This window comes from Silene latifolia, chromosome 1 (genome assembly GCF_048544455.1).
Source record: "Silene latifolia isolate original U9 population chromosome 1, ASM4854445v1, whole genome shotgun sequence".
Lineage (NCBI taxonomy): Eukaryota > Viridiplantae > Streptophyta > Magnoliopsida > Caryophyllales > Caryophyllaceae > Silene > Silene latifolia.
The window spans coordinates 19,096,753-19,122,146 of NC_133526.1; the positions used below are offsets into that span (position 1 = coordinate 19,096,753).

General features: G+C 37.3%; 3 protein-coding genes and 1 non-coding gene across 8 annotated transcripts; 1 reads left to right on the forward strand and 3 right to left on the reverse strand.

Moving 5' to 3' along the window:
• Window positions 1–7,828: 7,828 nt before the first annotated feature.
• Window positions 7,829–8,470, forward strand: LOC141641404 (uncharacterized). The gene has a single exon (XM_074450067.1). It carries the CDS (start codon window positions 7,829–7,831, stop codon window positions 8,468–8,470), a length of 642 nt encoding a protein of 213 aa, XP_074306168.1.
• Window positions 8,471–15,178: 6,708 nt separating this feature from the next.
• On the reverse strand, window positions 15,179–16,288 carry LOC141654436 (uncharacterized). Of its 4 annotated transcripts, none has more exons than XM_074461844.1 (2): window positions 16,035–16,288; window positions 15,179–15,783 (listed from the first exon to the last, which is right to left on the reverse strand). In XM_074461844.1, exons 1-2 carry the CDS (start codon window positions 16,151–16,153, stop codon window positions 15,396–15,398), a joined length of 507 nt encoding a protein of 168 aa, XP_074317945.1. In that variant the 5' UTR covers window positions 16,154–16,288; the 3' UTR covers window positions 15,179–15,395. The 4 variants fall into 4 exon arrangements, with proteins under 4 accessions (XP_074317945.1, XP_074317918.1, XP_074317914.1 ...); XM_074461817.1 differs by having other exon boundaries at window positions 15,179–15,804; XM_074461813.1 differs by having other exon boundaries at window positions 15,179–15,870; window positions 16,035–16,287.
• A 1,274-nt stretch (window positions 16,289–17,562) lies between these two features.
• TRNAV-UAC (transfer RNA valine (anticodon UAC)) lies at window positions 17,563–17,635 on the reverse strand. Its single transcript has one exon. It is a non-coding gene; the product is annotated as a tRNA-Val (tRNA).
• Window positions 17,636–22,424: 4,789 nt separating this feature from the next.
• Window positions 22,425–25,251, reverse strand: LOC141654768 (uncharacterized). 2 transcript variants are annotated; one of them, XM_074461950.1, is made up of 4 exons: window positions 25,102–25,181; window positions 23,177–23,631; window positions 22,813–23,116; window positions 22,425–22,705 (listed from the first exon to the last, which is right to left on the reverse strand). In XM_074461950.1, exons 1-4 carry the CDS (start codon window positions 25,109–25,111, stop codon window positions 22,671–22,673), a joined length of 804 nt encoding a protein of 267 aa, XP_074318051.1. In that variant the 5' UTR covers window positions 25,112–25,181; the 3' UTR covers window positions 22,425–22,670. The 2 variants fall into 2 exon arrangements, with proteins under 2 accessions (XP_074318051.1, XP_074318011.1); XM_074461910.1 differs by having other exon boundaries at window positions 22,813–23,631; window positions 25,102–25,251.
• Between the last annotated feature and the right edge of the window lie 143 nt (window positions 25,252–25,394).

A 25,394-nucleotide genomic window follows, 5' to 3' on the forward strand; every position in this document is an offset into this window, starting at 1 on the left:
TACTCTCAAGTGATTGGGTGTTTGATGTATGCTATGACAAGCACAAGATCTGACATCGCCTTTGCCATTGGCAAGTTGAGTAGATACACAAGTAATCCTAGTCTTGAACATTGGGTTGCGGTAAAACGAGTATTGAGATACTTGAAGCAAACCATGGATTATGGTTTGAACTATGTCGGATTTCCTTCGGTTTTAGAAGGGTATTCCGATGCTAGTTGGATCACCAACATGGAGGATCATTCATCTAGTAGTGGATGGGTCTTCTTGCTTGGTGGAGGAGCTATCTCATGGGCTTCAAAGAAGCAAACTTGTATAACAAGTTCGACCATGGAGTCGGAATTCATTGCTTTAGCTGCGGCCGGTAAAGAGGCGGAAGGGTTAAGGAATTTGGTTTATGAAATTCCGGTTTGGCCAAAACCTATTCCTCCTATTTCTATCCATTGTGATAGTTCGGCGAGCTTAGCTAGGGCTTATAGTGAAGTTTACAACGGAAAGTCTAGACACCTTGGTGTTAGACATAGCGCGGTTCGTGAGTTGATTACTCAAGGAGTTATTTCCGTTGATTTCGTGAGGACATATCATAATTTGGCTGATCACTTGACGAAGGGATTAGCTAAGGACTTGGTTATAAAGTCGGTAATCCGGATGGATTTAAAGTCCGTCTAGATCTTTATGATAAGATACCCAACTTCACTCTTACAAATTTTAGAGGCTAAGTTCAATGTGGAAGGCTTATTGTGGAAGATTGAGGCACATGTTATAATCCCGAAAGGTATGTGCATGACCTGCATGACAAGAGGTTGAAGTTTAATACTTATTAATGAAATCTTTGACAAAGTGCATTTTGCAGGTGCACGATGAAAGATTCACCTAGGTGAGTGTGAAGTGTAGCCGCTTCAAGAGGCTTGGACTTGGCTTCCTATACTCTCATGAAAGGATATGGACACAAGGCGGTCAATAGTGTCAAGTTTGTAACTTTAAGAGTTTATTGAGTCTATGTGTATGTTATCTTCATGTATTCAATATGAGTTGAAAGGTTCAATCCGTGGGACACCTTGATTCTCGAATATTTGGAATGTGTAATATACTAATGTGGAAGTTCAATCCTTGGGACACTTTCATTTATGCCTAGACTTGTTTGCTTTGTTGTTTTATTTTGAAACAAGGGATACACTTAAATGGAGGAGGAATGTTAGTGATTTTGATCACATTACATTTAAGTGTATTCGAGTTTCTTATGTCAAATCGGTTTGAGCTCGTAATGGATATAATGTGAGTCGGGAATACGGAGTGTATGCTCATATAATCGTATATCGAGTTCATGTATATAATGAATAAGGGACACTATAAAAGTGTTGCCGTAGTATATTATGTCCCCTATCGGGATTATATACTCGGGGTTAAAGTATTTCACATACTTAACGAAAATTAAGAAACACAAATTTGACAATTATCAAATTTGGTACGTCCCCGATCGGGGTTACATATCCCCGACAGGGTTTGATGCCTCTCTGCATTTTCGCGTATATGTGCATGTGTTTTTGGTAGTTATCATTCGGTTATATTAACTAATGATTGGTTGGCATTAAAACCAACATCCTTATCCTCTCAATAAGTGTGCTATGCATGTGTATGTATTACACATATATAAACTTTTCTGAATGTGTGAAAACATACGATATATACACATTTGCATTTATTTTCGTATTTGACAAAAATAAAGTAAAACAAAGCTCTCTTATTGTTCATTGTTCTTTGTTCTTGCCTAGACAAAGGAATCGTCTTATCCTACAGAGATTTCGTGATACCCAAAGGCTATAGGGTCGAAATACTCTAAGGAAAGTGTGTTCAACACGATTCGATTAGGTGTAATAAACCGTCTTACATTGTTTTCATTTCTGTTTTAGTGCCTTTGTTTGTATTATTTACATACTTGTAATATTTGTAATACAAAAACTACAACAACCGGGACGAAGTCCAGCACTTGAGTTTTATTAGCCTTGCAGTCGTCCCACCGGGACACCCTCCATCCCACCGGGATGACCCTCATCCGTACTGGCCGAGACACCTATCATACCGGAATGGGACGACCTCCAGCATCCCTGAAACTATGACAGTTAGATCGGTGTCAAAAAATTAAGTGGTTTAGCCACTTGAATCACTCGATTCGGAGTCCGTATGAGTAAATGATGCCCGTTTTACCGTTTCAAGTTCTATAAATATATATCTTTTGTGTATGATGGTTGTTTATACTTTTTATTCGTATTATGACCCAAGTTTTCCCTTGTTGACTCGTATATGCTTATGGGTGGTTTAGATTTTGGTTTGTTTATGTTTTGCCTCGTGTTTCGTATTAGTTAATTTATTTGTTATCGGTTGTTTATACTTTGTTCAAGTAACATGTAAATGTGAAATAAAATGTTTATTCATGATAGGAAAGTATGAAATGATGCTATATACTTCATATTTGAGTTCATATTCATTTGTTTACATTTTGCCATATGTTTCGTATCACTTAAGTCATTTGTTATCACTTATTCCATTTTAAGCTCAAGTGACATATAAATATGAAACATTGTCTATTCATGCTATAAAGGAATGAAATGGTATAGCAAATTTCACTTCTGGGTTGTTACTTCCCCCTTTTCATGTTTTCATCATATTTTAAGTATGAGTGATTTATTCTAAGTAACTACTTGTAATGAGTCGTATTCTTGTGAAATTGCCATAATGTTATGCCTTTTTGCTTGACTTATCTTTACGCCTTACTTGTGCCGTTCTTTCAAGTGTTGGTTAACTCATGCTCTTTCCGCCTCTTTCATGCCGTTCTGCCGAATTCGGGGTACTCGACTTCCGTTCTGTCGATCGAGTCTTGGATGCGAAATGTGTATCGCTTGTCGAATTGGGTAAAGTACATCCCGAGAGTCTGGCCAGATTTAGACTAGGGCCGTATATATTATCGTCGTCCTACCAGAAGGAATTGAGTTTTAGAGAAGTAAATGTTTGGCTTGGTTATGGTCATTGGCATATGTCTTTCTACACGAGAGTTTACATCTTATGTGGTTGAATGTAAGAGTCTTGGTCCTATCGGACACTAGAGGTGAGATGAAAGCCTTCTAGTTACGATATGATCGCCGAGATTGATGCTCCCATCCGTTCTTATGGTGAGATGCAAGCCATGAGTGCGCATGTGACGTTAATAGCCACGTCCCGTGCAATGTTTGTTAGAAGATTTCCAAAGTAATGGCCATGGTTTTCAACTATATGTATTGCGATGATTGACTACACATTTATCTATCTCACACGACTTAAGTGCTAGTCTTGTATAATTTGGATAGTTGCATATGTCACATTTTATTGGAATTCGTGCTTGTGATTAACTAACCGTATCTATGTTCTTTCTTTTACTTCACTTATTTAAATATGCCTATGACATGCTCATTTACTATTCTATCTTGCTTTCTATTATTATTCTAACATGAATGATCCCATGCTTATTTGTTCAAGTGAATTGTATCCCGTATTTATTATGCCTTGCCTTATTTGAGTTCTTTGTTATATTCATTTTGATATAATGTGGCTGAGAGAACCTTGAGTTACTCCCCACTGACTTTGGCATTCATGTTTACATGAATTACAGGTGATAGTGTTGCTTCTTGGGGGGTGAAGACGTGTGAGCTAGCGAGCGTTGTACTTAAAACGATTAACCTTCCTAGTTGTAGTTTAGATTTGTACCTAGTTTTTATCATTGAGTTTTATTTAGGGATTAAGATCCCACTCATCTTGCTAAGTTGTATTTTGTATAAAAGCTTTATTAAAACACAACTTTCTGGTTTGTATAGTGACTCCACGGCTTTCAATATCAAAGTTTTTAAAACATCGCTTTTTCCGCTGCAAAGTTTGCATTTTCTTTTCGAAGAGCTAGCTATGAGAGGTAGACTAGCACACACAATACCCAGAGCACTGTATTACCAACGTTCCTCTCGAAGAGGGTTCAGATAGGACATTAGGAGCATCACCTCATGTGAGTTTAGCTTACTCACATCTTTCTGGCCATAAAGAAGGCAAGTCAACATCCTAAGGAATATGCGAATAGACACATGCTGCACATCATTAATTAACATGGCACTGGAGCTAGGGACATGTCGCCCAGTGATGAAAGGAAGGTAACTAGTGGCTCCACAATCAGACGCTACATCTCTATAGTGCTCATCCTGTGCCTTTTCCATACCCAAGTGTTCCGCTAACTCATCAAGGGTAAGAGTGAAATCTTTGTTCATGAGATAAAAGCTTATGGTCTCCTCATCATCATCATCGTATTTATATGAACTCATGAACTCAAGATTTAGGAAGGGATAAGACTTCTTTTGAAGATAGTATAGACCCTCAAAAGCCAGAATTTCGAACATGTGCCTAACATCTTCCTCGATCCCCAGATCTTTAAGAAGGCTCGGGTCCACACAACGAGTAGGCCAGGTTTCATTGTGCGACCCATCATAGATACAAAAGAAGAATGATGGTTAAAATCTGCAAATTTTACCATCGGGTATTGCGCCACCGAAGGAACGATTGGCCCTGAACTAGCCTTCCCTTACTCGGCTGCGATAGCAGCCCGAGTCTTCTTCTTAGGAGGTGCTCGTGTTTTCAGCATACTGCAAGGATATAAACTTTCAACAAAGATTTTCAAAATCACAAGGGTACCGAGGATGAAAAATTTTCAGATTTGACTCGGTATTAAGACGGATTTTTCTTGTTCAAATTACCAAAATCGGCCATCAACAACATAAGAGTACCACTGATTGAACACTTATGGACACCCTATGAGGAATAAAGTTGATAAAAGTTCAAAATATTTTGAGGCAAAACCTTAAAATTTTCGGTCCAAATATGAGGATTTTGGGGTTGAAATCGACTATTTCAGCACTATTAACAAGATATGCAACCAATTTGAACACTTTTGAAGCATTTAAAACAAAATTATAGAGCTTATGGATCGAATATCAGTTTTAAACTACCAAAACTTTCAATTAGAAAAAGGAAGCATTGGGACACATTCCCTTGAGTTGAAAGGAAGAATCGATTGAAGAATTGACAAGAAAAGAGGAGGAATTACTAGCACCCAAAAGCACTTAAGTTTGCTTAGAGAGAGAGATTATGAGAGTATTTGAGGGAGAGATTTATGAAATAGGGTTAGAAAATAAGGAGAGGATTTGGGGTTTTAAAACCCGACATAGCATACGCGGAACCGGTCGAAGAGAGCGAACTCGGTTGAGTTCTGAACCTACTCGGTCGAGTTAGTCCAACTCGGTCGAGTTACTTGGGCACTCGGTCGAGTAGCTATTTGGCAGATTCTTATCTCTGTCTATTAGGTACTCGGTCTAGTTGTCCTTTTACTCGATCGAACTCGTCCAACTCGGTCGAGTACTGAACTGTACTCGGTCGATTACAACAAACTCGGTCGAGTATTACTTATACTAGGTCGAGTTCCAAAGAAGAATGTACAGCACGTCATTGATTAGAACGTTGCCGGTCCTGCAACACCAAAAGACAATGTTTGGAGTCTAATATGCACTTAGAACTCGTCACGATTAGTACTTATCCATCAATTAGGCATTAATACATCTTAATCTCATTCAACTTATACTAACAGTAACTACATCCTTTTAACAAAACTTACGTACTTAGCAGACAAAACATATATATGTCAATACAATTCAAATTCCGTAAGCTAACAGTTACATCATTTAAACCATACCACATACCATAGACTCATAACGCCCATACCTCCATCATCCCCACCGTAACGCTCACCAAACACACTGGTACTATAACCATGACACATAAACATATAAGATCATTCACATATGCATACACACATCACCATTTCTTACTCCAACCATAGCACCACAAGCTCATACCCATCAAGAACCAAGGTAAACCACATACCACACAGCAATCATACACGCAATCCCATAACTTTTCCCGCGCTTAGTTACTGGATTAAGTGTGTTAGGGTCGGGGTTCCGAGATGAGGGCGCCTTCTTACCCAAAACCGACATAAGAAGGCTCCCAACACACATACACGAGGTTCCTTTTAATTTGACACCCTATGTTCATTTAGTTCATTGGTCCAGGTTCCAAAATCGTCACTCTGATACCGCTTTGTAACACCCCCACTTACCAATGAGCCTTCATCAGACCTTCCCTAGTAAGTAAGGGCGTTACCATCTCAATTTACCGAGGTAAGAATATCAAAAGACAATAATAGAACGTTTATAAAAATGTATCTTTACGATTATACAACATGACAAAAGAAAACAATGTGAAACTACTGATGAGACCACTAGCATAAGCGTCAGCGTGATGACTCGATCCCGTCTATATCCCGCAAGCAACATCAACATCCAAGCTGCTAAACAACTGCTCACTGTAGATACCCGTATCTGTCGATATTGGCATATATAGAAATCTCGTCAAACACCCAATGATGATAGGACAACATGTATTCGTCAGTTGGCATTATCGTTGGTTGCGGCTCGTTTTAAGATGTAGAATGGGCGTCGTCGACGGTTTAATTTTAAATGAAATTTAAAATTATTTTCTCGAATTTATATTATTGAAGATAAGAATACAATTTTGTTGTTGAGAATTTATTTTGATTTGAAAAATCATTTCAAATATGAGTCTTTTTAAAGATGGTTTGGAAAAATCGATTCAAAGTGGTTTTTGATGCTTGTTTCTATACAAAGTCTTTTCTGTGTGTGATTTGGATAAGAATACCAGCAAGCAACACCGGAATAGCACTCACCATAACCCCCACTGATCCCAGGTTCGAACCTCCACAACAGGATCTCTGAATCCGCAATCTTTGGTTCAGACTGGAGTGACGGATCAGTCCCCATTCCAGGGATCAAAAGGGGCATTTTCCGTTAAAATTGTTTTTGTATGTTTTTTTATAAAACCTACTGGCGACTCCTCCATACTTATTTACTTATTTTCAAAAGAGAGATTTTTTCAGGGATCTCACAATTTCCTTTAAACATTTCAAATTATAATTCAATTTGCATTACAAGTTATTTACATTTCATTCCTTGTTCTTGATTTGCAAGTTCTTCCATTATCAAGGTAATTTAATTTCTTGCATTACTTTTATTATTCACTTGTCCTTAGATAATTTACATTATGCCCGAGTAATTTCATTAGTTTAGGGATTAAGGAAGCCATGCTAAATAACTAATCACAATTGTTAAAATTAGATGTCACGATATCAAATAATAGTTTCTATAACATGTTTGCATTATATTGTTTAATCTTTGGTTATTGGCCGTAATCGTGGACTAAGTTTGTTAATTTATTCTATAAGTCGAGAGGCACGGAATTGAATTAGACTAAACATGCTATAGTAGGACGACCTAGCCATATCGAGAGATCGTTAGGACCCGATCTATGGTTGACAATAAGGCCGAAAGGTGGTTGTCTTTAAGCCTAAACAATTAACAATTTTATCAACTCCTATGTTTAACTTGAGTATTTACATAATTTGCATGTGTGACCCGACCTCCCTAGACTATTTCCTTATCATTATTGTTTTCTTCCATTTTCCAACCAATCAATCATATCGTAACCGACCTTGATAGAATTTACTCCATAACAACTTGTTTAGCAACCCCCGTCTCCTTGTGTTCGACCCCTATTACTACATTCATTTGTGTCTAGGGTATTTATCTTCGATTAGGTGTGCGACAAAGCCTATCAGGATGCATATGGGTATTCGGGATTGGGTGGAGGGGAAATGGAAGGAAATGGATGATATAGGTGGGATATGATGATGGTAGGATGTTGGGCTATTTGGGAGGCGAGAAACCGAGTTGTTTTTGAAGGAAGTCAAGTGGAAGTGGGTGATATAACTAAGCGGGTGTGGGACGTGATGGAGGAGATAGAAGGAGCATGGGCTGAGGCTACGGGGGGTGGGAAAGAGGGTGGTAAGGGGCTGGTTGTTGCGAGGAGCGGGGGATGGCAGGCTCCGACAGCAGGATGGTTAGAGTTAAATGTTGACGCGGGTGTGAAGGAGGGTGTTGGGGCAGTATGCCGTGATGACATAGAGAGGGTGTTGTGGGGTTTGTCGATTCAAAGGCGAGAAGAGTGGAATCCTCAAATTGCGGAAGCTGTTGCGGTGCTCGATGGATTGGAGGAGGCTGCTAGAGTGGGCCATGGTGCGATCATGGTGGAGAGTGATTGCCTGGAAGTGCTTGAGGCGTTTAAGCAGCGGAGGACGAGACGTAGCTTGTTTTTTCTTATCTTAGATGATATTTTAAATTTTTGTTCTTCTTTTCGTGTTATCAATTGGTCTCATGTTAGTTGTACTCATAATAAGGTAGCTCATGCTCCCGCGCATGTTTTACTGGTAGCTGTAGGGAAAACTGTTTGGATCGGGAAGTTGCCCGATGTTGTTGATTGTCTTATTGGTTAATGATATGCAAGTACCCCTTTGGGTTTAAAAAAAAAACAATTTAATGTCATTCAATAGAAAAATAAAGGCTAAGGTTACACTCCAAATTGATTCAACACTGTATCTGAGCATTGTTTATTGACATTTGTATAAAGTATATAAACCTACACAACAAGATCCAACATCCTTTTGCTGGTCTAATTAGGAATTTAGGATTGAGTGCAACTGTCAAAAAACATGTTTGATTCTCACTTGTAAACACTAACCGCAACAAGTCAGTAACAGTAGGGTTTTCACCAGTCGTCCATCCGTAAGAATTTCTCAAATGACATAGACCTCCAGAAATCAGAGGCTGGAGAACGCGGAAGATTGCCCATCCTCACTCTGCTCAAATTGTCGGTCGACCACCATCCTCGCCATGGACAACACTGTTGGAGTATGGTGTTGCTCCAAACTAAAATGTGATAATATTGTCCCACATAGGATGAATAATAGAGGAGTCTTATCCTTACATATGAATGTTCACAAATGACACGTGACACATGAGCGTTGTGCGGTGTACCCCTATTGCTTTTGGTCTAAATATTTTCCTCGGATTCTAGCTATTGGAATTCTAGTCGTTAAAGCATAATCACACAATAATATCCGCTCTTAATGTCTTGTTTTATTACCATTCATTGCCGTTTTAATGGCCATTAACTTAATGATTTTTTGGCATCTCTATGTGGTTGTTGGAGCCTTTTCTTCATTATAAAAGCTTCCATTCTCCAACAGTTTTACACACACAAAAATATAGAAACATTATCTCTATATCTTTTATAAACTATATTCTGAGAACAGTTCCCACTTCCGTCTTTGGTGTGCAACAATATGCGGAAGGAGGCGTTAACCCTGGAATCGGTGACCACGGAACCCAAGGAGAACCTGTGTGGGGGTCTAACTGATTTAGGGCGGTGTCTTACATGGTGTCTCGATTAAGGTTATATCGATCAGATAAGTTCATATTTCCTACAATCTAAATCAGTTATTCGAACTTTCTGATCTTTGTTATTGTTTGCTATTTTCGTTTGTTTTTCAACAATTGAGAAACGAAATTTTGTCACTATTAATGTTGTTGTGTTATCATTCTTGTCATTGGAGATTATTTCTATAGGCAAAATTATTGTGTTTTCGTGTCTAAAATTCTGTTCGCGGAAGGTGACACAGTTTTTCGGTATTTTGGCCATAACTTGATCTCTAGACCTTCGTTTGAGGCGTGTAATATGGCGTTGGAAAGCTAATAAGAAGGGATCCAACTTTGTAGTCTGATCCAGGAGCAGATTAAGTCATGTAACATTCTTAAAATGGGCTGCAATATCATGGTTGTGGTGGAAAATTTATAAAAGAATGGTATAATACTATTCTCGCAAGGTATGGTCTTACCCTTTATCTTATAAGTACTCATATTGGGTTTGTTGCAAGCAATACCCAGCATCTTTTATGGGTAATGATATTTTTGTTTAAGTACATGTTGGCTATGGTGATTTACTATATAAGTAAATACAATATTTTATCCTGGTTAATATGAGTGTAATTGATCATTGTTGCCATATTAATTGGTTTGGCCTTTCAATGCATTGTGGATTAATTATTACATTACACATGTTGACCAAAGTGCTAATCAATATGTATCATTGTGTTTACTCCGTATTTATTTTACTTTTTATTTAAAATCGAAGTATCGGGAACAACTGTTTGTTGAAGTGTCAGACTCGGCTATATCTATGACAGTATGGACACTTTGGTTTAAAATAAGGTATTTAAGTGTCATATAGTTATCTCAAATTGTCGAGAAAATATGAGGAATCGAAGTAATATAGGATATAAGTATCGTTCTTACTCGTCCAATTATATAGCTTAGAGTTCATATGTTTGAGTGCTTGTATTAAGTTGCAAATTGAGCACTAATTGGTCATAAAGTACGTGAACTACAAAAATCATATGTTTCACTTGATTGAAGTTGTTTTCACTAGTGTATATTGAGAAAACCTGTTTATCATACAAATTGCTATGAAATAAGAATTCGTTGCTTTGAGACTTTTGTTTTGTGCATAATGTATAATATGCGAGAAGTTGTGTGCCTATATTGTTTGTACACAAGTGTGGGGTTCAATATTTTGTTCTCACTTGATCTATTATCTTGGATATATTTGCGTGACTAATAATTGAAAGTGTTTATTTGTCAATTTTCATAAGGATAGAGCTTTAAATTGTCGTATACGATTATATGATATCTAAAAGTTGAGATGATTAATTACGTAAATAATGTGTATAGTTTGTTTGAACGATTATGTTTGTCACTAATTTGTGGCGTGACAACATGTGGGGGAAGGCGTTCAACTTATTATTTGATAAATTATTCATCAAGTTTAGATTTGAAAACTCATTAATTATGAGGAGTGTATATCTAAGAAATATTTTGATTGTGGGGGGAAGCTGTAACACCCCACGGTAATTGAAGAAGTCCAGTGATAGGCTTAAATGACTAGTGCTTAAAGGGATTGGAAGTACTACTCATATCAACAAAGTGCACTTTCTTTTATGGTCATCCATGCGAAAGAACTCCAAAGTTAAGCGTGCTTGACTGGGAGTAGTCTTAGGATGGGTGACCTCCTGGGAAGGTTTCCGGGATGCGCATGAGTGAGGACAAAATGCGCTGTAAAGGACCCGTGTTGATCTGTGGGCCATGTACACATCCTGGTGAGCTATCATAAGTAACCGCTTCCGACCCGGTTTGGGTCGGGGTGTTACAGAAGCTATTCTATCTGCTTGTCATGTTTTAAACCGTGTATCTCGTAAGAAATTTGATGTGACTCCTTATGAAATTTGGAAGGATTATACACCTAATTTGAGGTTTCTAAAAGTTGGGGATATTTAGCCAAAGTTGGCTTACCTGCTTCTAAAAGAGACAAAATAAGCCTTAAAATCATTGACTCGGTTTTTTGTGGGTTATATTGATCTAATAGTGCAGCCTATAGTTTCATGACCAAAGATGTGGGTTCGGGACTTTATGGTACTATTGTTGAATCTAGAGATGTTGTTTTCTTTGAGGACTTTAATTACTTTGAAACCTTCTTGGGGACGGATTTGACTTTTGATGCTTCTTCCCATGTGGATTTTGATGGTAGCTCTCCATCTCTTTTTGACACATCTAGTGAACCACCTTTAGTTGCTAAGAGTAGTAAGAGATCTAGAGTTGAGAAATCTTTTGGGCCTAATGTTATTATGGAGGAGGATGGTAGATATCTAGATAATGAGTTAGTTGACATGTATATTGTGGAGGGAGATCCTGAGATCTATGACGAGGTTATGAGATCAGTTGACGCTTTTTGCGGAAAGAGGCCATTGATAGTGAGATTGAGTCCATTATGTCTAATCATACTTGGGAGATTGTTTACTTGCCTCGTGGTTGTAAGCCTACAGGGTGTAAATGGGTGTTTAGGAAAAAAATGAAAGTTGATGGGACTATTGATAAATTTAAGACCAGGTTGGTGGTTAAGGGTTTCACCCAAAAGTTTGGCTTAGACTATTTTGACACATATTCCCCGATGACTAAGATTGTCATCATGTATAACTTGCTTGTGCATCAGATGGATGTGAAAACTGCTTTTTTAAATGGTGATCTCGATGAAGAGATTTATATGGATCAACTTGATGGTTTAAAGTGCCTGGTCAAGAACATAAAGTTTGTAAATTTGTTAAATCTATCTATGGACTAAACAGGCACCGAAACAATGGTATGTTTCATAGTGCGATTGTTTCTCTTGGTTTTAAAACTAGCGAAGCTGATATATGTCTATATGAAGTCTAATGCTAGTAGTAGTGTTATTATGACACTTTATGTTGATGATTTACTTATCTTTGGCACTTCACTAGATGTTATCGATTCCATTAAAGGCATGCTTAAAATTTCTTTTGGAATAAAAGAATTGGGTGAAGTTTTTGTCATTCTTGATTTAAGAGTTATAAAACTAGTAAAGATTATTGTCTTATTCAGGCTAATTATGTTGAAAATTTTTAAAGAAATTTGGTTATTTTGATAAGAGCTTGCAAGAACACCTTTTGATGCTAGTTTACATTTAAAGAAGAATTTGCCTGATAGTGTGGATCAAGCTGGTTATGCTAAGATTCTTGGCAGTGTCTTACACGGCGTCTCGATTAAGGTTATATCGATCAATAAGTTCATATTTCCTACGATCTTGGTAGTGTCATGTATCTTAGGTGTTTATCTCATCCTGATATTGCATATTGTGTTGGGAGATTGAGTTGATATACTCATAACCCTGGTCACGATCATTGGAGTGCATTAGTTTGTTTCCTTAGATATCTTAAAGGTACTGCTGATTTTGGATTATCCTATTGTGGTTATCATCCAATTTTGGAGGGATATTGTGACGCTAACTGGATCTCGGAGAGTAATGATATACACTTTACCTGTAGTTATGTTTTCACTTTAGCAGGAGCAGCGGAGATCATCCAAGCAAACATGTATTGCGAGATCTACAATGGAATTGGAATTTATAACTCTCGAATTGGCTGGTCGAGAAGCTGAGTGGTTGAAAAGTTTAGTAGTGGACATTCCTCTTTGGCCAAAGCATGTGCCATCTGTGCCGCTATATTGTAACTCACAAGCTGCCATTCATGTAGCCAAGAATAAGGCTTATAATGGCAAGAGTAGGCATATACGCCCAAGGTTTAATATTGTTTGTAACTTGATCAAGTTTGGAATAATCTCTTTAGATTATGAAAGTTCGAAAAGTAATATTGTCGATCTGTTGACAAAGGCTTTAAACAGGAAACTAGTTTCAGAAACTGCTAAAAAGATGGGATTGTGCCCACCTACGTAGTGCTTTTACGATGGATACCAAATCTGGTTAACCAGATTCAATGCGGTCAAACGAAATCGTCTGGCATTGCTTGAATATTATTTATTTTGATGAATAAAGGATGTTATTCAGTTTATCCCTATTAGCATATTTATTTACAGAGTTAGGTTGACAGGTGGTAATCCTTAATGAGTTCCATACCTCAAAGGTTTGAGTGGTGTGTGCAGTACACACTTGATGGACTCACCTACGTGATTGTGGAGTGTTGGCCACCTCCGGTGAGAATAGATGTGGGTTATTCTCTAATGCAATCATGAGACAAGGTTTTTATGGGGCCTTATGTTACTCGAGTGAGCTGTTCTCATATTCCAGTTATTGTCAGGTTCAAGACTATGTTCAACTGATAATAGCTAATCTCCTTTCTTTTCTATCTATCAGTTTAGTTTGGACCAAGTGGGGATTGTTGGAGTATGGTGTTGCTCCAAACTAAAATGTGATAAAATTGTCCCACATAGGATGAATAGTGGGGGAGTCTTGTCCTTATATATGAATGTTCACTATCAAGTGACACGTGACACATGAGCGTTGTGCGGTGTACCCCTTTTGCTTTTGGTCTAAATATTTTCCTCGGATTCTAGCTATTGGAATTCTAGTCGTTAAAGCATAATCACACAATAATATCTGCTCTTAATGTCTGGTTTTATTACCATTCATTGCCGGTTTAATGGTCATTAACTTGATGATTTTTTGGCATCTCTATGTGGTTGTTGGAGCCTTTTGTTCACTATAAAAGCTTCCATTCTCCAACAGTTTTACACAAAAAAAAATACAGAAACATTATCTCTATATCTTTTATAAACTATATTCTGAGAACGGTTCCCACTTCCGTCTTTGGTGTGCAACAATGTGCGGAAGGAGGCGTTAACCCTGGAATCGGTGACCACGGAACTCAAGGAGCACTTGTGTGGGAGTCTAACTGATTTAGAGCAGTGTCTTACACGGCGTCTCGATTAAGGTTATATCGATCAGATAAGTTCATATTTCCTACACACAAAATTCATCAACGGAGGATAAAAAATTTGGTACCATTTGTAGCAGCAGATGAACTTCTTCACCAACTCGAAGTATCCGTATCTTGATATCCTTACACTTTTTCCTGCACATCAGCATTCCCCAACTTCCATCTTCATATTATCAATCTGGGGATCCTCAAACTCATCCTCTCAGGTACCACAATAAGCCCTCCACCTCTATAAGTAGTTTCATCACTTCCTATATCCTTCATTCTTCCTGGTATCACCGTAGTTTGTGACTCGAGCAGATTGCTTAGTTCCTCCACGCCATCCTCATAATACGGCGTATCAGAAGAGTGTTCACCATTAGAAAACCGACTAGACAACTGATCCAGCGTTGACCAATCTGGTGTAGAAAAGGCTGATGACGAGTCCAACTATCCTAGACTCCTATTCCCGAGTTTAATGGTTATCAGGAATCATAAGCCAAAGCCCCCGAACTTGGTTTTTGGGTGGAAGTTCATGATTATGGCAGATCCTGTGGTGCATCAATGAATGGGTTATATCCCCTTACGGCCTTTACCTCATCACCCTGCACTCTTCCGATAATTGATCAAATGCAAACTTCGTTTTCCCATGGCTCCCTCACAAGAATCATGAATCAGCCAGCCGTGATGATGATTATCTGGTGGTAGCCTAGTAGGACAGCATTACCATGATTCAATCCAAATCATCCTCCATTCCCAGCCTCGCCATACTTCACCCCCTGACAAAGACCGCTGCATTGCCACTACTATAGAAGCATCGTTAAATTGAGTGTTTACAAGTGAGAATCAAACATGTTCTTTAGCAGTTATTACATGCAATCCTGAATTCCTGATTATACCAGCAAAAGAATGTAGGATCTTGCTGTGTACAAATGTCAATAAACAATGCTCAGATATATTAATGAATCAGCCAATCTATACATTAAGATCATAAGGTTATAAAATGCATATGACGGTATGATAATACTAGATAATTGATGATAGAATTGGGGCTTGTACCAACCAAGCTACATGACATAGTTCATGAGCGAGTCATTTCAGAATGAATTTTAGCCACCAAAGCAGACAACTCAAGCTTCCTCTTCTCCAGTGTCTCGTCAGACGGTCGTAACTTGTCATTATGAGCCATGGCTGTAGCTACCAAAGCAGACAACACTTTTTTCTTCGTTTTAAATGCCTCATCAGACAAAGTTGAACTCTCAGCAACGGCTTTAGCAATCATATCAGACAACTCCTGCTTCCACTTCTCGTACTCCTCTTCGGACAATGCCCTTGGCCGATTCTCAGACTTAGGTTTAGCAGGCAAAGCACCATGCAGCCGCCTCCTCTCCATCCTCTTCTCCAACCTCTCCATCTTCAGTAAGGCCGCTGCTGATTTTTCCGAATCGCAATCGATTTCAGCCTTCTTCCTATCAGATTCCACTGGACTACTGTTCAAATTCGAATCCATAACAAGAGATGTCCTGACAACAGTAATTAGTAACACCTGATAATTTCTTTGCAATCAAAATTCTACAATTAATTAGGATCCTCCTGACAAATTAGACGCAATTTGGCATAACACGAACCCTAATTTTGATTCCCTAAAATTGAAGAAATAATACTATACTATAAACAAATTATGCAATTACAATCAAATTAGATTAGGGAAACAACTTACTTGGTATTCCAAGTTATGAAATCAAACCACAAAATAAAACCCTTTCTTTTACGAGAAGTAACATGTAACGGATTGATTTGACTTTTGAGAAGTGAGAACCAGATGTGGCAATCGGTCATACGGGTCGATTATGGATCGGGTTGCATCGGGTATGGGTTGTGTTGGTCAACAATGGGTTTGGGTCAGTTACGGTTACGGTTCATGTCGTGTTGACTCATGTTATGGTCGAGTCCGGTCATAATTGGGTGACAAGTCCACTGGGTTCAGTTCGGGTCACTACCAGTTACTCCCTCTGTCCCGGTCATTTGTTGTCCTTTTCCATTTTGGGGGTGTCTCATTCATTTGTTGTCCTTTCTATTTTAGAATTGGATTTGATTAACAATTTGGCCATTCACACTCAATTTGGTCCACATGTCATTTACTAATTGGCCCTCTCCTCTTTCCTTGGTCTTTGTGCCAAAACCAAAGGACAACAAATGACCGGGACGGAGGGAGTAGGTTTTAAACATATGTAAATTTTAGAGTAGCTATATATACCCGATTCTTGAGTTAGTCTCTCCCATCCAGGTCCGTCTCGGAAATTTTCGTGGTCCTGTGCAAAATTGCAAACTATCAAAATGAGGCCCTAAATATTAATACATTCACGGAAAAAAAATTACAAAAATGGAGTTCACAGCCCAAAAATTATTCTCCGATAATTGTAGTAAAGTTTAGTCATTTACAATTACAAAACATCATTTCTTAAACAAGGAAGCTCTTCTTGCATTATTTGAAGCAAAATCTTCGACTAGTTCTCAAAACAAAATTGTCCAAAACTTTGTTCAATAGCTATCAATTTTCATTCTTTATTCTCGTGTTAAAAAAAATTGACATAAAATCGTCCTTTATAGCCTATAAACATAAAACACAAATTCTTGTTTAAGATGGGTATCCGTCTTAAACCTGACGGGTTAAATAGCATACCCTATGCGTAAATAAGACAAAGAAATGCTTAGATATTAGCAAAAGACTTGTATTATCTATGCAAGTGATACGCTATTTGACCCGTTTTAATCTTAAAACATATATATCCGTATCCGTCTTAAGAGAGATTTTTGTAATAAAATTATGAAACAAAAAATATTGAAAACAGAAAATGAAACTTTACACAAAGTATGAATTTATGATTAAGGTAATTGAGAGAAATATTGTGATAAAACCCGTGATTTATGGAAATTGGGAGTAATTGAGGAAATTAGTTGAATAAAACTTTAGAAAACAGAAAGTTAGCGTTTTTTTATTGATTTGGTGATAAAACAGAGAAATAATAAAGGAAGTTGTTATTGGGAAAAGGAATTAGGGCTGAGAGTCGGTCCAGATTCGGACCGAACCGAGAACCGAATTTCTGAAAATCTTGGACCGAGCACTGGACCCCTATTAATATACGGAGTATGCCCTAGGTAGCGTTTTAGAGACCGTGTGAATTTTTGGTGAAAGTAAATGCGGAGGCGAAAATTGAGCGGAATGTGTAAAAAAGGTTGAAGAAAAATGCTGCCATCCAGGTTCGAACTGGAGACCTTCTGCGTGTAAAGCAGACGTGATAACCACTACACCATGGCAGCTTAGTTGATGAAGAACTACATGTGTTATTATTTAACGGTTAAATACACTGACATCCTCTAATATACTCCGTAGATTGCTAGATTAAGAACCTCGAATTTGTTTCTCATATAGACGTAACATACTAACACTGAGAGTCAGAGAATAAGAGTTAGCTAAAGTGATAAAAATTCCTACGTAAATTGTAACATTTTTTTTTTTGCAAGTCCTAGAAACATACGAAAATGAAATACACTTTTTTAATGCAGAGTATTACATGTGTTCAACACTCAACACTTCATTCACGGCCATAAACAATACGAGTAATTTTTTTCAATAAACTACTCCCTCCGTCTCGGTCAATTGTTGTCCTTTTATTTTGGCACAAATTCCAAAGAAAGAGAAATGGACTAATTATTAAATGAAAAGTGAAACAAATTGAGTGTGAATGATTAAATTGTTTATCAAGTTTATTTTTAAAATAGAATGAACAACAATTGACTGAGACAGTCAAAAAGGAAAAGGGCAACAAATAACCGAAAAAGAGAGAATAACATAGTTATGTTCAAGGATGTATTAAGAGCCGTTTCTGTATACGTTTCACGAGCTTGTGTTGCTCGGACTTTTTAATTGTCCTTGATACTTAGAAATGGATTCATACATTGGTATTTCATTTTGGGCCAAAAGTTAAACATCATTTATAATTAGCTAGACGTGTACTCGTGTTCAATCAACCTCAACTAGAAGAGGTATCAAAACCTGAATTCAAGCACAAAGAACAACTCAGTGGCGTCTAAGGCCCCGATCAACCATGAGCGCAAGAAATAAGCATTTCTATGTTGACGGCCAGGATTCAAGAGCATTCATCTTCCTTACTCTTCAGGTGTTCATAGTCAGGGGTGTCTAAGGCCACGGGCAACCACGGGCGGTGGAACCGGGCCTCCGATTTTCGCCAGCGAATTTACAAGCTTTGTTAATGAATTTAATATAAAACTCGATGTATATTATGTAAGATTAACTTTACGATTTCAACGATGAAATCAGTCCCAAGAATCAATATAGACTTGAATTAATTCAACCCTAATACAATCAATAGACGGAATAAAGGACTAACCTTGGTCCATGTCTTACAGACGCAATCAATTCAATAATAAGAAGTATAAACCAATTGATTCTCCTCCTTAACCCTTTCTTTACTGTTTCTTGATGATGGAGAAGAAACTGCCTTTCACTTTCAATGTACTATGTTTGTTTTTGTCAGGGAAGTTGTTTTTGTATCTTAATTTCTGTACGTAGATCCTCTTATTTATATAATGGGCTACGTACCTTTTCGCAAAAACAAACCCGATCGTACCTTTTCGTGAAAGACGACTTATTAAGGTAAGGTAAGAGGGAATAATAATTCCCGGACTTTAATTACGTTAATCGGGACCGATCCATCACGATACCGTCTTTTATATTAAAGTCTCGTAATAACAATGTGAACTTAACTTTTATTAAAAACCCGAAACACATAGGCCATACGAATATTATTAATTATTCTAACATTCTCCCACTTGGCCTTTGTGTTGACTTAATGGTTTAATAACTATAATGTGCACTTTTATGTTAAGCTCACTAACTTTCATATCTTTAATCGAAATAGAACTAATTGGATCATGGCGGTCACACGTCATTTACTAATCGACATGATTCCTTCCATGTATCACAAATCAATTCCAAATCTAGGTAAAACTTTAATTTGAGAAGAACATTAACTCTCACAATTAGTCACATGTAATCTAATAACTGTAATGTATACATATACTATAATGATTAACATGTCTATTATAACAGAAACAATACTATAAGTGAATTCTAGATGTCACATTTATTATAAGCATATTAACTTCATAATAACAAGGCCTTTGATACAACACCCATGCGTTCTACATGGCCAATGAACGCCTTGGGTGGTAATCCCTTAGTTAATGGATCTGCCACCATTTTATCCGTTCTTATATGCTCAAATGACACTCTTTGCTTCTGTACCTCCTCTTTGACCGATAAGAACTTTAATTCCATGTGTTTAGCACCCTTGGAGTATTTATCGTTCTTAGAGAAGAAGACGACGGCAGAAATTGTCACAATAAATTCTCAGCGGCTTGGCAATACTATCGACAATCCCAAGTCCCGAGATAAAGTTTCGCAACCACAATGCATGAATAGTGGCCTCAAAGCATGCCACAAATTCGGCTTCCATAGTAGAAGTAGCAATGACAGACTGCTTCCCACTTTTCCATGATACTGCCCCTTCAGCTAAAAGGAACAAGTAGCCAAATGTTGATTTTCTACTATCAACACATCCGGCATAATCTGAATCTGAATAACCAATCACCTCAAGATGATCGGATCTCCTATAAGTAAGCATGAGCTCCTTAGTGCCTTGCAAGTACCTAAGGACCTTCTTTGCAGCTTTCCAGTGGTCCATCCCGGGATTACTTTGGTACCGACCCAACATTCCAACAAAGAAAGGCGATATCCGTCGAGTACATGTCTGAACATAGTTCAAACTCCCAACCACAGATGCATAGGGAATTCTCTCCATTTCTTTTCGTTCCAGTTCATTACGGGGACATTGCATTTTACTAAATTTGTCCCCTTTTTGTATAGGAACTATCCCTGCGGAGCATTCATTCATTCTATATCTCTCTAAAACTTTGTCAATGTAAGCTTTCTGAGACAACCCTAACAATCCTTGTGATCTATCACGAAAAATTTCAATTCCGATCACATAGGATGCCTCACCCATATCTTTCATTTCAAAGTTTTTAGATAGATATTTCTTTACATCATGCAACATGCCTAGATCATTCGCAGCTAGCAAAATATCGTCAACATATAAGACTAAAATAACAAATCTGCTCCCACTGATCTTAATGTAGATACACCGATCAACGGTAATCTCTACAAATCCATATGACGTGATGGTATCATTAAACTTTAAATACCATTGTCTAGAAGCTTGTTTTAGTCCATATATCGACTTCCTCAGCCTACACACCTTATCTTCATTACCCGGGGATGTAAATCCCTCAGGTTGGTCCATATATACTTCTTCCTCAAGCTCACCATTTAGAAAAGCGGTCTTTACATCCATTTGGTGAAGCTCTAGATCATAATGAGCTACCAAAGCCAAGACAATTCTTAAAGAATCTTTCTTTGACACCGGAGAGAAAGTTTCTTTATAGTCAATGCCATCTTTCTGAGTAAAACCTTTGGCAACAAGTCGAGCCTTATACCTTTCAATGTTACCTTTAGAGTCCCTTTTGGTCTTATAGACCCATTTCGACCCAACGGCCTTAGAACCCTCAGGTAACACTACTAAGTCCCATACTTTGTTGTCATTCATAGATTTCATCTCCTCTTTCATGGCAATTAACCACTTTTCAGAATTATCACTTTCCATGGCCTTACGGAATGAGACGGGATCCTCACTAATGCTCAAGTCACATTCAACGTTATATGTCTCGTAGTCATCTGGGATGGCTGATCTTCTTTCTCTTATAGATCGCCTTAATTGTTCCTCTGGAACATTGACTACCCTTCTTCGCCTTACAGGTTGCCTTGACTGTTCACGTGACATATTATTCTCCCCTTGAATTGTGACTTGATCATCATTGTTATTGTCATTTTGTGGGTCTTGCACTTCATTTTGTTGTTGTCTCATTATGTCATTTGACTGTGACGACGCGATTGGTACAACAATTTCACGTGCAACTTCAGGAGAAGAAACTTCAACCTTAATTTCTTTAATGTCCACTTTTCGTGGTTCAATGCTCCCACTAGTTTGACCGTTCTCAATGAATCTAGCATTTCCAGTCTCTACTATTCTCGTACTGTGATTAGGACAGTAAAATCTATACCCCTTTGACTTTTCAGGATAGGCAATGAAATAACCACTGACTGTCCTAGGATCTAGCTTCTTTTCATTTGGGTTATACAACCTTACTTCAGCTGGACAACCCCAAACTCGAAGATGTCTTAAACTCGGTTTCCTTCCCGTCCACAGTTCATAAGGAGTCTTAGGAACTGCTTTACTAGGAACCCGATTTAAAACATAGGTTGCTGTCTTTAATGCATAAATCCATAGTGAAAGAGGTAAAGAACAATTACATAACATGCTCCTAACCATTTCCATTAAAGTACGGTTCCGCCTTTCAGCAACACCGTTCTGCTGAGGTGTACCGGGCATTGTATATTGTGCACAAATACCCCTACTTTCAAGTAACTTTGCAAATGGACCAGGACATTGTCCATTTTCAGTAAACCTTCCATAAAACTCACCACCTCTATCCGATCTCATAATTTTTACTTTCTTTTCTAGCTGCCTTTCCACCTCATTTATGAATATCTCAAGGACATCCACAGAATGAGCCTTTTCATGCAACAAATAAGTGAAACCATACCGCGAGAAATCATCTATAAAAGTGATAAAGTACTTTTCACCACTCCAAGATGGAGTGTCAAAAGGTCCACAAATGTCGGTGTGTATAATTTCTAAAAGCCGAGAGCTTCTTGTAGGCGATTTCTTTCTTTGTATGTTTAGTCTGCTTACCTTTAATGCAGTCTACACACACATCTAAGTCACTAAAATCCAATTGAGGTAGAATTTCATCTTTTACCAACCTCGTTAACCTTTCTTTGGATATGTGACCTAGCCTTTGATGCCACAAGTAAGCTGATTTTTCATTCGATGCACTACGTTTAATGCCTTGACACTCAACATAAAATAGGGAATCGGAAAATTTAACATCAAGATTGAACCTATAAAGTAAATCAATCAAAGTACCACTACCATAAAAGTATTCATTACGGTACATAGAAAATACACCATGTCCAAACTTAAAGTTAAAACCTAAATTATCCAATTTACTTAATGATACAAGATTTCTAGCACAATCGGGTACATAGAGACAATCTGTAAGATCTATATGACAACCAGTGTCTAAGATTAATCTGTAAGTCCCAATGCCCTCAATGCGTGCTTTCATCCTATTTCCCATGGATACAAACTGTTCAGCTCCTCTTATGGGCTGGATCATACGATATCCCTGTTTAATGTGAGAAATATGAGTAGTTGCACCAGAATCTAACCACCAAGTATTACTAGGTACTTTTATAAGATTTGATTCAAAGCAAACAAAACTATAATGTTTACCTTTCTTTTCGAACCATGCCTTCCTTTTAGGACAATCCTTCTTGAAGTGTCCCGTTTTCTTGCAAAAGTGACACTTCTTTTCTTTCTGGATCGCACTTTCAGGTCCCTTAAAGAAAGACTTTCCCTTCTTACCATTCTTACCCTTCTTACTCGGTTTAGCTTTGCTGCTGCTGGCACCATCATGACTCAAGAAATGAACAGCTTGATCTTTCATCTTCTTTAATCTCCCCTCCTCCTGTATAATCATGGCTTTTAACTCTTGATAGTTCCATTTATCTTTTATGGTGTTATAATTCACCTGAAACTGGCCAAACTCATAAGGTAGAGAGTTAATGATGAATTGGACCAAAAAAGTATCACTTACGTCCATTCCTAAAGTCTTCAACTTTGCTGCCAGGTTAGACATGTGTGTCACATGATCATGAATCGGTTGAGACCAGTCAAACCTTTTAGTACTCAGCTCACTCATTAAACTACCAACAATTGACTTATCAGCTAAATCCGACTGTGAACACTCCTTTACTTTAAGCATGAATTCCCTTGCTTTCTCTGTTTTAGGCATGGAGGACTTAATGTTATCAGCCATTGTCATCCTCATGAGGTGTAAACCCAACCTGTTAGATTTCTCCCAAGCCTGATAATGACACTTTTCGGCTTCGGAGCTTTCAGGTGTAATTTTTGTTGGTACCTCATCTGTCAGGATGGCAATGTCCAAAGCCATTATACCCAGTGTATACTGGATCTTTAAGGCCCACTCATCATAATTAAGCCCATTGAACTTTACAAAAGAGTCAGCAGATGCAAACAAATTTGGAGATGCTGCAATCATTTATACATGTTACCAATTAGTGCTTTGAAAAACTATCATACAGATTCAAATAATATTATATAAACTTTTATACATGTATTTAAATGACCTTTGGGCAACACTTAAATACAAGTAACCATCATTGATGTTAATATATACTTTAACAATTAATTATAACACACATGAATCAAATAAGAATGCTATCTTTGGATATACATACTATTAGACCCACTTTATGAATAATTAATCCTTTCATATTGTCAACTATATTTAATGACCCACCTTTGGGTGATCTCCCAAAAATATAGATGACAAAAAATAATTGATCAATCAAACTATAATGTCATTTATACATCCCTTTTAATCATGATCAATTAAAACTTTAATTTCAAATGTTTAAATGCAATATAACAAGGCCACTTTGGTGACTAACATGTAATATATACAAAATAAACATTTAAAGTTAATGGTAAATATATTATCTTAATATGTTAACAATTCATAACATGAATTTACCCATTACTTTAATGTGAGTCATTCTATTGTCTAACTTTATGTGTGTCGGAATAAGTAGAAATATGTTAAACATTTAATCTCCAAAAACACAGCCGAAAAGCAATAGATATAATACCATTAATGAACATTGATCTGTTATCAAAGTGCAAAATTTATCATTATCATTCTGATCCATATGCAAACAAAAATATAACAGACCATAAGTTCAAATTTCTAATAATTACTTACATGCCAAAACCTTGAAAGCACAAACTTTAATGCATAGATAAATTTTGCAGCGGAAACAAACATTGGTCTGTCATTGCTTAATAATGCATATCAAAGTGCAAAAAATGGTTGTCACAACTCCAGAGAACAAACCATAAGCCCGAAAGTGTGAACTTGGTCCATTCATATGCAATTATAGAACAATGTTCCATAGAACAGTCTGAATGAACATAATGGCAGACAAAAAGGACGTTATATCCGAACATTACATGCACTGAAACATCTGAATATTGCATGCACTGAAACATCTGAATGAACATAATGACAGACAAAAAAAAGACGCAGCGGCGAAACCCAGTGAATAAGGATGATAGTAAACCAAGCGGAAGAACATTCACTTGGTCCAATCATATGCAAATATGATACGTAAGATTTCAAGAAGCATATGACAATGTTTCATACCACTCAATCAAAAAATACCATTTACTTTATTTGATACGGGTCCATTAATATGCAATTATACATTCTTGACCAACAAAAATTTCAATTCATTTATACCGACATTATTTCTCATTATACAGTGATGAAAAGTAATGGCAGTAAAACACATTCATGGTAAATTAATCAAGTCTATACCGCTCTAATACCAAATGTAAGATTAACTTTACGATTTCAATGATGAAATCAGTCCCAAGAATCAATATAGACTTGAATTAATTCAACCCTAATACAATCAATAGACGGAATAAAGGACTAACCTTGGTCCATGTCTTACAGACGCAATCAATTCAATAATAAGAAGTATAAACCAATTGATTCTCCTCCTTAACCCTTTCTTTACTGTTTCTTGATGATGGAGAAGAAACTGCCTTTCACTTTCAATGTACGTATGTTTGTTTTTGTCAGGAAAGTTGTTTTTGTATCTTAATTTCTGTACGTAGATCCTCTTATTTATATAATGGGCTACGTACCTTTTCGCAAAAACAAACCCGATCGTACCTTTTCGTGAAAGACGACTTATTAAGGTAAGGTAAGAGGGAATAATAATTCT